This window comes from Anolis sagrei, chromosome X (genome assembly GCF_037176765.1).
Source record: "Anolis sagrei isolate rAnoSag1 chromosome X, rAnoSag1.mat, whole genome shotgun sequence".
NCBI classification, from domain to species: Eukaryota; Metazoa; Chordata; class Lepidosauria; order Squamata; family Dactyloidae; genus Anolis; species Anolis sagrei.
The window spans coordinates 97076497-97088814 of NC_090034.1; the positions used below are offsets into that span (position 1 = coordinate 97076497).

At 43.6% G+C, this 12318-nt stretch overlaps 1 protein-coding gene across 1 annotated transcript in view; it reads right to left on the bottom strand.

Moving 5' to 3' along the window:
• Positions 1-12318, bottom strand: part of LOC132780119 (numb-like protein) — a 55160-nt gene that overhangs the window by 16464 nt on the left and 26378 nt on the right. The window contains exons 2-5 of the mRNA XM_067460873.1: positions 6204-6346; positions 3187-3261; positions 2123-2197; positions 639-779 (exon numbers count right to left, since the gene is read on the bottom strand). Of these exons, the coding sequence (XP_067316974.1) occupies positions 639-779; positions 2123-2197; positions 3187-3261; positions 6204-6329 (417 nt within the window). The 5' untranslated portion in view covers positions 6330-6346. The remainder of the gene's footprint in view (positions 1-638; positions 780-2122; positions 2198-3186; positions 3262-6203; positions 6347-12318) is intronic.

A 12318-nucleotide genomic window follows, 5' to 3' on the forward strand; every position in this document is an offset into this window, starting at 1 on the left:
CCATTAAGCTGAATTTCTGGCATTGGAGAGGGATTGGCTGGTGACTGCTGGAAGAGCACCGGTTTTCTCGACGTTCAATGACAGGCCGAGCTTCTCGTATGCTTCTGCGAAGGTGTTAGAGTGGCTTGTAGGTCTTCTTCTGAATGCGCACAGATGATGTTGTCATCAGTTTGACACCACAGCTGCCATGGCTCAATGGTATCAAAGCATGGGAGTTGTAGTTTTACAAGTCATCTCCACCAAACAGTGCAGGCATCAAACTACAAATCCCAGGATTCCGAAGAAAGGGAGTTCAACTGGTGTAAACCCAGTGTGCATCTACACTGCTAAATTAATACAGTTTGACCCATCTGAACTCACGTGGCCCAATACTATATAATCATAGGAATTATAGTTTTTCAGGGTCTTCAGCCTTCTTTGCCAAAGAGTGCTAATGCCTCACCAAATCACAACTCCTGTGATTCCATGCAAAGCGGGATGACAGAGGATTCATCGGGACTGTTGAAGGATATGATGGCCACCTGATCTCCACCCCAGCTGTAAAGGCAAGATGCCATGGGAGCATTTGTGGCTCAAGTATGCACATAGTCTCCCACATACAAAACATATTCTCCTCCATCTATGCATTCAGCACTCACCGAGTCTTTCAACGCAAGGAAACAGTGGCAGATCCAACGACGGGTGGTACCATCGCGGCAGATGTAGGAGAAAGCTTTGTCGAAGTTGCGATCCGGAGCACAGAAGGACACCTTCTCAATAGTTTGGTCCACAATCAGATCCTGAAAGATTGGGGGAGAAAGAGCACAGGATGAGACAACAAATATTTTTTTCCAGTTTCAAGAGCAAACATTTCTAGCAAGATAAAAAGTATTATTATTATTATTTTACTGACACAAAAACACAGTATGTCACAGCAAATGAGATCTATATGCTGTATTTTGTATCACAAAATCACAAGTCAAACACTTCCCAAGCGTCTAGGACTGTGTGCTGTATTTTCGAATGATGCGTGCAAGATCAAAGTCAGGTGGCCTTTTGCAGTTGACAGATTGTGATTTTGTTGATGTTTATTGTTTCCAAATGAGATCTTTTGGCACGGCACCCAGTGCGCCAATGACCACTGGGACCACTTGGACTGGTTTATGCCAGAGCCTTTTCAGTTCGATTTTGAGGTCTTGATAACGAGCGGGTTTTTCCTGTAGTTTTTCCTCAATGTGACTGTCACCCAGTATGGCAACATCAATAATCCAAACTTTTTCTTTTCCACAATCGTGATGTGTTCCAGAACTTTGTCAGTCTGGATTCGAAAGTCCCACAGTATTTTTGCGTGTTCATTTCCCACTACCTTTGCAGGTTTATGATCCCACCAATTCTTTACTACTGGCAGGTGGTACTTGTGACCTAAATTCCAGTGAATCATTTGGACCACAGAGTTGTGCCTCTGTTTGTAGTCTGTCTGTGCAATTTTCTTGCAGCAGCCAAGGATATGATCAATGGTTTCATCACCTTCCTTACACAGTCTGCATTTTGGGTCATCAGCTGATTTTTCAATACTGGCCTTAATTGCATTTGTTCTGATGGCTTGCTCCTGGGCTGCAGGAATCAGGCCTTCTGTCTCCTTCTTCAGGGTTCCATTCATGAGCCATAACCAGGTCTTCTCCTTATCAACTTTTCCTTCAATTTTGTCAAGGAACCGCCCATGCAATGCTTTGTGGTGCCAGCTGTCAGCTCTGGCTTGGAGTGCAGTTTTCTTGTACCGGTTCTTTGTCTGCTGTGCTTTGAGAAGTTTCCGATTATTGACTTCAATTAAAGCAGGTTCTTGGCTTTCCTTTACATATTCTGCCAGGGCATGTTTTTCTTCTTCGACTGCTTGCTTTACTTGTAAAAGTCCCCTGCCACCAGACTTTCTAGGCAGATTATTATTATTATTATTATTTACACAACAAGATTAGTACACAGCAAGCACTATGCTGGCTTTTGTATTCGATAACACATTGGACATTTCCCAAGTGTCTAGGACTGTGTGATGTATCGGCAAATAATGCGTGCAGTTCCACCCGCCTCTGCCTCCCCAATTTCCTACATTGGTCCTATTTCCTGACCATTTCCATAGGATTCCTACCTTGGTTTTGTCGTCCACAACCCGCAGCCCATCAGCCGAGACCCAGAGAACGGACTTCACAGATTTGCGACCACTCTGTAAGAGCCAAGAAAATAAAAAGTTGGAAGAGTTGTTTGTTCAGATCACATAAACTTTGTAAAAAGGAAAAAACTTTGAACAGGATACAAGAGGAAGAGCATTCTGGGGAGGAAGAAAAATGCAGGGCCTTTGCATTGCAACCTTCAGAAGGACTTCGAGCACAGGCCTTGTTGTTGCTGTCATTGTTCGTACACTGCTTTTTCTCACTAAAACAGTGTTTCCCAATCTGGGGGTCAGGACCCCTGGGGTGGTTATGAGAGGGCTTTCAGAGGGGTCATGAAAGACCATCAAGAAATATAGTATTGTGGGTTCTGTGTGGGATGTTTGGCCTAATTCTATCGTTGGTGGGGTTCTGAATGCTCTTTGATTGTAGGTGAACTATAAATCCCAGCAACTACAACTCCCAAATGTCAAGGTCTATTTTCCCCAAACTCTACCAATGTTTAAATTTGAGCATACTGAGGATTCATGCCAAGTTTGGTCCAGGTCCATCATTGTTTGAGCCCACAGTGCACTCTGGGTGTAGGTGAACTATAAATCTAAAACTCAAGGTCAATGCCCACCAAACCCTTCCAGTATTTTCTGTTGGTCATGGGAGTTCTGTGTAAAAGGTTGGTTCAATTCCATCATTGGTGGAGTTCAGAATGCTCTTTGATTGTAGGTTAACTATAAATTCCAGCAGCTACAACTCCCAAATGACAAAATCAATCCCACCAATATTCAAATATGGGCGGATTGGGTATTTGTGCCAAATTTGGTCCTGTGAATGAAAATACATCCTGCTTATCAGATATTTACATGACGATTCATAACAGTAGCATAATTATGGTTACGAAGTAGCAATGAATATAATGTTATGGTTGGGGGTCACCACAACATGAGGAACTGTATTAAGGAAAGTTGAGAAAGACTGCTCTAAAAGACTCACAGTAAAATCAATACAATGTATAACACACCCACCCCAAACTTGGAAGCCCCCAGCTTACCGCCTTCAACTTCTTCACAGCTTCTTCGCAAACGTGCATTCCCCGGGACTCCTCCACTTCTGCATGGCCAAGGTACTATGGAGAGGAGCAGAGAAGTTGGAAGAAAAAGTCAGCACAAGCTTTGCACACTCGGAAGCTCTCTCTACCGGTCAGCAGCACTACAGTTTGAGATGAGAAAAACAAGGATCACACTTCCCAGCATGTTAGAGCCATACAGCTTAAAGCGGAAGGCTTAACTCCAGCTCATGATTCAAGTCCGAACTTGAATCAGGAGTTACGAGCCCTTATTGTTGCTAGTGATTCAATGGGCATTCTGCTCACAGAATCATAGAAATATCAAACCACCAGAGGTGGAAGGAGCCACATAGGCCATCGAATCCAGAGAAGGAGACTTCACAACCTTTTTAGGTAATTGGTTCCATTGTCCAACATTTCCAAACGTTTAAGGTTCCTTCTAATACCCAATCCAAATTGATCCTCCTGTGATTTGAAACTATCAATCCTGGTCTGACCTTTCAGGGTATCGGAATTTTGTGGGAGACCTCCAGAAGATGGAGAGTCTGTGTCAGAAATATTAAAAATTAACTTTGTTGTTCATTTGTTCAGTCACTTCCGACTCTTCGTGACCTCATGGACCAGCCCACGCCAGAGCTCCCTGTCGGCTGTCACCACCCCCAGCTCCTTCAAGGTCAAACCAATCACTTGAAGGATACCATCCATCCATCTTGCCCTTGGTTGGCCCCTCTTCCTTTTTCCTTCCTTTTCCCCCAGTATCACTGTCTTCTCCAAGCTTTCCTGTCTTCTTATAATGTGGCCAAAGTCCTTCATCTTTGCCTCTAATATCCTTCCCTCCAGTGAGCAGCCAGACTTTATTTTCTGGAGTATGGACTGGTTGGATCTTCTTGCGGACCTAGGCACTCTCCAAATTTTCCTCCAACACCACAGTTCAAAAGCATCTCTCTTCCTTCGCTCAGCCTTCCTTATGATCAGCCACCACCGGAAAGGACAGAGAGGTTAATCTATGCTGATGATCGTGCAATCATCACTTAAGTAGGGACCCTTGAAATGGTTGAAAAGAAAAGCTCTCTGAAGCTTTCGGTGCTCTTACTGCCTATTACAGGGAAAACCAGCCGATTCCTAATCCATCTAAAATGCAGACATGTGCTTTTCAATGTATTGTCGAAGGCTTTCATGGCCTTCATTAGCATTTGAAGTGGCACATCTTAACACCTCTCAACAAAAGATTTTCCCAGGCTCAGGCAGGCCTTCAAATGCTAATGAAGGTGGTCAGTTGAAACATTCACACCTAGCTCCAGCAGAGAAGAGCTCTTTGCCCCACCCCAGCCATTCCACAGATATATAAACCCATTGTCCTATTTCCAACAGACCTCACTACCCCTGAGGATGCTTGCCATAGATGCAGGCGAAACGTCAGGAGAAATGCCTCTAGAACATGGTCCTATAGCCCGAAAAAAAACCCACAAGAACCTATGTGCTTTTCATCTTAAGAATGGACAAGCATCTTGAGCTCTGAGGATTACCGGGGAAGGAATCCCACTAGAGCATTGCAGCACACCAAAATACTTGGGAGTTACTCTGGACTGTGCTCTGCTTTACAAGAAGCATTGCCTGACTATCAAAAAGAAAAAGTGGGTGCTAGAAATAATATCATATGATTGGCACAACCTGGGGATCACAACTAGACACAGTGAAGACATCTATCCTTTTGGGCTCCAAATACACTTCTTTTATTTCTACCTCATTCAGGGTTTTATCATTTTACTTTGTCCATCTGGCCCGCACATTCAATTTTATATTAGATAACTTTGTTTTGTCTACTCTATTTTGCTACTGTATGTATGTTATTGTGATGTGATTTTTGTTGTTTGCATATTGTATTTTATTTTGCTATGTTGTATCTTTGGGCTTGGCCTCATGTTAGCTGCCCTGAGTCCCCCTTGGGGAGATGGTGGCGGGGTATAAATAAAGATTATTGTTGTTGTTGTTGTTGCACTTTGCTACTCTGCTGCTGAATACGCATGTCCAGTGTGGAATACATCTCACAATGTTAAAACAGTGGACGTGACTCTTAATGAGACATGCCGCATTATCACAGGATGCCTACACTCAACACTGCTGGAGAAACCTACAAAACTCTATACGGTTCCGGCCCAAAACCGCTGGAGAAACCTACAAAACCCTATACATTTCCAACCCAGTTTACCTGTCCAAACATATTCTCCCCTATGAACCATCAAGGCTGCTAAGATCTTCTGGAGAGGCCCTGCTCTTGGTCCCGCCACTCTTGCAGTCAGAGAGACAGGGCCTTCTCTGTGGTGGCCACCCAGCTATGGAACTCTCTCCTGAATGAAATTAGATCTGCCCCCTCCCTCCTGCCCTTTTGGAAACTAGTGAAATCATGGCTATGGAACGAGGCATTCCCAGAATGATGGCTGAGACCAGCAACTGACCAGAGTTATTGACCACATGATGCAGACTGAGTTGGACATGATTTTATCTTGGAGAATTGGATTAGATGTATTTTATCCTATATGTATTTTAATTCACTGTTGATGTATGTTGTTAGATTGTTTTGATGTTTTAGACTATACTGTTAGCATTGAATCCTTGCTGTTAGCCAGTCTGAGTCTCTCTAGGGAGGTAGAGAAGATCGGGATATAAAAGTTTTAAATAAATAAATAAAATAATATTGTTTAGCCAGTACTGCACCACCTGCTATCCGTTGAGAAGTAGCAGCCAATAATGAAAGGACTAAATCTTGCTAAAAAACTTTTTGATAGAATAGGATTTTTCTCAGGGCTGCTAAAGGTGGCAGCAAACAACCACAACCCTAAGAAAAGTCAAGGCTTTGGGACTTAAAAAGAGCTTAACCTTCCAGAGTTTAGGGGCTGCCACTGAGAAGACTCTGCACAGTGCTGGGGTCCAAGCCAGGCAGGCAGCCAATGGAAACTTAGTATATTCCCACATTCCTAATGAAGCAGTTGCCACTCGCTCACCCGCACAGGGAAGCTGCAGCGTCCTTTGCGCACGGCCTCTTCGTCTGCTTGCCACTGGTGAGGTCGACTCGCTTCCGGGACGTAGGCCGGCTTCTTGCGTCTCAGGCTCTGCCGCAGCTTGTTCATTGCTGCGCCCTGTGGGCCTGTGGATCGAAAATGGCACAGGTAAGCATTGCCAAAAACAGGGAGAGGATGGGGTGTCATATAGAAGAGATCGGCAGGAACCAAAAGCCTTCTAAGAATAAGTGTAGCCTAGAATTGAGAGTCCCTGTCTCTTGGAAGTCTGTGTGCAAAGAATCCCAAATAGGCAAAGGTCTGTCTGTGGAAACGGAGACACATTTAGGACAGTTTCCCAATTTTTGGACTTATTTATTATTTATTTACAGTATTTATATTCCACCCTTCTCATCCTGCATGGCGGATTACAATGCACATATACATGGCAAACATTCAATGCCAATTAGACATACAACATATATAGACAGACACAGAGGCAATTTAACATTCCAGCTTTTCTGGTTTCATGAGGGTATGCTCAATTCCAGCCACAGGAGGAGCTGCCACTTCACTATCCATTTGTGACACTGAGTCCTTTGATGGAGTACTTCCTCATTCTTCTGCACGCCGCTGGAAGGTTTTATGGCATTGTAAATTAGTTAAATATCCTCCCCGCATAAAGCAGTACCTAAATTTTCTACTTGACAGATGCAACTGTCTTTCGGGCTGCATAGGTGAGATTAGACAAGCCCCCACCCTAGCAGCTTTTAAGAAAAATCGAAAAACTTGGCTTTTCCGATGTGCTTTTGGAGAGTGACCATCCAACTCATTTTTGTTAGTTTCCATCTGCAGTTGTCTACACAATGCACTTTCCCCTACCCTTAATGAAGACCAAACCCCATTGCTCCTCCTTCTCGTGCTCCTCCTTTACAAATACACTTTTTCTATTTCCTATCACATCCAGGGTTTTAATGGTTTTATCATTTTATCTTGCACATTTGGCCCGCCTTATGTCATTGATTTTATTTTGTCATTCTGTATAGTCTATTTTATTTTGTTACATGATGTATTTTGTATTTTATCTCGTATTATTTTTGGGCTCGCCCTCATGTTAGCCACCCCGAGTCCCCATTGGGGAGATGGTGGCGGGGTATAAAGAAAGATTATTATTATTATTATTATTATTATTATTATACTAGCCGTCCCTTGCCTCGCATTGCTGTGGCCCACATAAAGGTTCTGTGTGAGAGGTTTGGCCCAATTCTATCGTTGGTGGGGTTCAGAATGCTCTGTGATTGTTGGTGAACTTTAAATCCCAGCAACTACAACCCCCAAATGTCAAGATTCTATTTTATCAAACTCCACCAGTGTTCACATTTGGGCATATTGAGTATTCGTGAAGAGTTTGGTCCAGATCCATCATTGTTTGAGTCCACAGTGATCCCTGGATGTAGGTGAACTACAACTTCAAAACCAGAGGACACCCTTCCAGTATTTTCTGTTGGTCATGGGAGAACTGCGTGCCAAGTTTGGTTCAATTCCATGGTTGATGGGGTTCAGAATGCTCTTTGATTGTAGGTGAACTATAAATCCCAGCAACTACAACTCCCAAATGACAAAATCATTTTTTTGAGTGAAGGATATACATTGGGTTGATAGGTATCTTGTGTCCAAATTCGGTGTCAATTCATCCAGTGGTTTTTGAGTTCTGTTAATCCCACAAACGAACATTACATTTTTATTTATATAGACTAACTGTATCCACTGTGGCCAACCTTCCCTCTTTCTCTCCTTCTTTCCCTCTTTCCTTCACTCCCTCTTTCCTTCCTTCCCCCTTTTTCTTTCTCTTCTGTTGTCTCTCTTTTCTTCCTTTTCTCTTTCCTTCCCTCCCTCTTTCTCTACATCTTCCCCCCTTCCTTCTTTCCCTTTTTTTCTTTCCTTCTCTCCTTCCTTCTCTAACTTTCCTTCCTTCTCCTTTTTTCTTTCCCTCCCTCTTTCTCTCCTTTCTTCCTTCTCTACTTCTTTCCTTCCATGCTTCCTTATCCCTTTCTTTCTTTCCCTCCCTCCTTCTTTTCTTTCTTTCTTTCTTTCTTTCTTTCTTTCTTTTTTATTTTTTCTCCCCTTCCCTTCCCTCTTTCTTCCTGTATTGTCATTTAGTTTTTCGTCATTTAGCTTTTGGGGGCTTTTAAAGTCCCTTCTGCTGTGTTTTACAGTGTTTTTATGAGTGAAGGACATACACTGGGTTGTTAGGTATATTGTGTCCAAATTTGGTGTCAATTCGTCCAGTGGTTTTTGAGTTTGGATAATCCCACAAACGGACATTACATTTTTATTTATATAGATTATACGTCGACAGCAAGCTAGACTAATAGCCGGAAACTCACTCCAACCCGGGCTGGCTTCGAACTCATGACCTCTCTGTCAGTAGTGATTTAATGCAGCTGGCTACCAGCTAGTTGTGCCACAGCTCCCAGACTTCAGCTCCCAGAATTCCTGACCATGGAGCAAGTCAGCTGAAGCATCTGGGAGCTGAAGTCCAAAACAAGTGGAAGATCAGCCTTTTGGGGCTCCATCTACAATGTCATGTAACATCAAGATTATCTGCTTTGAACAGGATCATGTGGCAGTGTAGACCAGGTATGGGCAAACTTTGCCTCCCCCCCCCCCTTGATGTTTTGGACTTCAACTCCCACAATTCCTGACAGCTTTAGACCCTTTCCTTTTCCCTTTCAGCCGCTTAAGTGGGGTTCCCCCTGTTTCCACTTCTTCTTCCTCTCATCTCCACTTCTGCAAACATGAGTTGGGAGACACATCTCCCCAATCTCCCCAGTCCCGAGATCAAAGGAGGACCAATGCAAGGGAAGCAAAGCGAAGAAGAGTTGTTTTTGCCGGATTTTGAGCAACCCCCCCCCCCTCACTGCTTTGGCTTTGATCTCAGCCTCGCTGATGTAACTGGGACATCTCAATTTAAGATAAATCTCCCAACCCTTCAGAGCCCAGAAGAAGCCTGGCCTCAAACCGTCTGCTTCAGAATTCAATCCACTCGTCTTAAGGCATAGCAGATATAAGACCAAATGGTTTGGGTGACTGGGAGACTATGACTGGGAGACCAGGGTTCGAATCCAGGGAAGCCCACTGGGGTTGGGTCTACACTGTTATATAATCCAGCTTCTGAATCCAGATTATATGCTCTGAACTGGATTATACACTGCCATCTAATCCGGTAGCTACAACTACCGTGTCAGACTACACAAGAGATGCCATTGAAATCCACAAGCAAGTGGACAATTTCAACAGAAAGGGAGAAACTATGAAAATGAACAAAATCTGGCAACCAGTATTTAAAAACTCTAAAATCATAACAACAAATAAAGAACACTCAAAAACAAGGGAACTCCAGACAAGAAACAATAAAAGACAGCTAATCACCTCCCAAAAAAGGATTCTTCCAGGCAGTAAAAAGCCAGACCTTGAAACTGCTAGGATATTAAATACTAATCAAGGTGGCCAATTGAAAAATTCACACCTACCTCCAGCAGACTAGAGTTCTTTCTCCCACCCTGGACATTCCACAGATATATAAACCCAATTTTCCTAGCTTCCAACAGACCTCACAATTCCGGAGGATGCCTGCCATAGATTCAGGCAAAATGTCAGGAGAGAATGCTTCTGGAACATGGCCATACAGCCCAGAAAACTCACAACAACCCTACCCTTGAGTTATTTGACGATTCTATAGCAGAGTTTTCCAAATATTGAAAGTTGGTGAATCCTCCTTTTTAGACATTCATCATTTCACAACACTGTTATTCAGTTTTACTGGCAAACTGGATGTTAAACCAACCCCTTATCATAGTGTTTCTCAACCTTCCTAATGCCGCGACCCCTTAATACAATTCCACATGTTGTCTTGATCCCCAACCATAAAATTATTTTTGGCACAAACACCCGATACACCCTAATTTGAATACTGGTGACGTGAGGGGTTTGATTTGGGAGTTGTAGTTGCTGGGATTTATAGTTCACACCTTCAATCAAAGAGCACTCTGAACTGCACCAATGATGGAATTGATCCAAACTTGGCACACAGGACTCCCATGACCAACAGAAAATACCGGAAAGGTTTGGTGGGCATTGGCCTTCAGTTTTGGAGTTGTAGTTCAACTACCTCCAGAGAGCACTGTGAACTCAAACAATGATGGCTCTGGATCAAATTTGGCACAAATACTCAATATGCCCAGATGTGAACACTGGTGAAGTTTGGGGAAAATAGACCTTAGCATTTTTGAGTTGTTGTTGCTGAGATTTATAGTTCACCTACATCAAAGAGCATTCTGAACTCCACCAATGATGGAATTGAACCAAAGTTGGCACACAGAACTCCCATGACCAACAGAAAATACTGGAAGGGTTTAGTGGGTATTGACTTTGAGTTTTGGAGTTGTAGCTCACCTACAGTACTGGTGGGGGTAATTGATTTTATCATTTAGGAATTGTTGTTGCTGTGATTTATAGTTCATCTGCAATCAAAGAGCACTCTGAACTCAGCCCACAATGGATCTGCACCAAACTTGGCACACTACCTACATGGCCAGCATTGAATATTGGTGGAGTTGGGAGGAAGCTCTTTCTGAATTCTGGGAGTTGTAGTTCACCAATACCAAAAAGGAAGAGTAGGACAAGCTGAGAGATGTTCAGCCTTTTCTGTCAAAGTGGTTCCTAAGACCATCAGAAATATGGGCTTTGGCAACCCCTCTAAAACCTCCCTCACGACCCACCCCTCAGGTTGAGAAACACTGCCGTATAATAGGACACATACATACATTGTAATAATGAAATGTATGGGGACATAATATATTTCATGGAAAAATTCAATTTGTGCATTTTTGAAAGCGGCGCAGTGGGTTAAAGCGCTGATCTGCCAAACTTGTTGACCGAAAGGTCACAGGTTCAAATCTGGGGAGCGGTGTGAGCACCCGCTGTTAGCCCCAGCTCCTGCCAACCTAGCAGTTCGAAAACATGCAAATGTGAGTAGATAAATAGGTACCGCTCTGGTGAGAAGGTAACGGCGCTCCTTGCAGTCATGCCGGCCACATGACCTTGGAGGTGTCTATGGACAACGCTGATTCTTCGGCTTAGAAATAGAGATGAGCACCACACCCCAGAGTCGGACACAACTTTTTACCTAGGATTTATTGCTGATTTCACATTGGTTTCTCATGACATGTGTGTGGCACATATATACATTGCAGACAACACACGGAATATGTCGCGACACACAATTTGGAAAGCTCAATTCTAGATAGTTTTCCAAGACTTTCTCACAGACAGAAGAAAATTCCTGAAATGACTCACGGATTCCTTTGAAAGGAAAATTAGTGAAGAATCACGTCTGTAGTGGCTCCCACTCCACCGCAGAATCTGAGGTCAGATAGCTCAACCGTGAGTAAGGGAGCCTTGGCCATCGCTTCAGCCAGCTGCTGCTCGGCTATGTCTGAGCTGCAAGCCTGCAATCTCTTGCTTGCAACATGGGCAAATTGCTCCAATTCCCAGCTTGGCTTCTGAGATCAATGGGATTGTGAGGCACGGAGTTTAGTCCTGTCTGCTGCATCCCACTGAGATTGTAAACCTTCTGAAAACATACTTCCCTCCTTGACATAAATTGCTAGCTTTGCACACTACTGGTGCTATAAGAAGGGAAAAGGAGGAAAGCAACCAAGGATGTGACTCGATTGAACCCAGAAATTGTTATTATTGCCTGCCTTGAAGTCGACTTCAGTTTAAGGTCACCCTAAAAATGACAACGAGACTCCAAGTTTTCCTATTCTCAACCATGCTGATCAGTTCTTGTAGATCAGCATTTCTTAACCTGGGGGTCAGGACCCTGGGGGGGGGGTCACGGGGGGCGTCAGAGGGGTTGAGAAACATTGAGAAACATCAAATAGCATTCTGAACTCCACCAACGATGGAATTGAACCAACCTTGGCACAAGTTGGTTCAATTCCATCGTTGGTGGAGTTCAGAATGCTCTTTGATTGTAGCTGATCTATAAAACTCCCAAATGTCAAGCTCTATTTTCCCCAAACTCCACCAGAGTTCACATTTGGGCATACTGAGT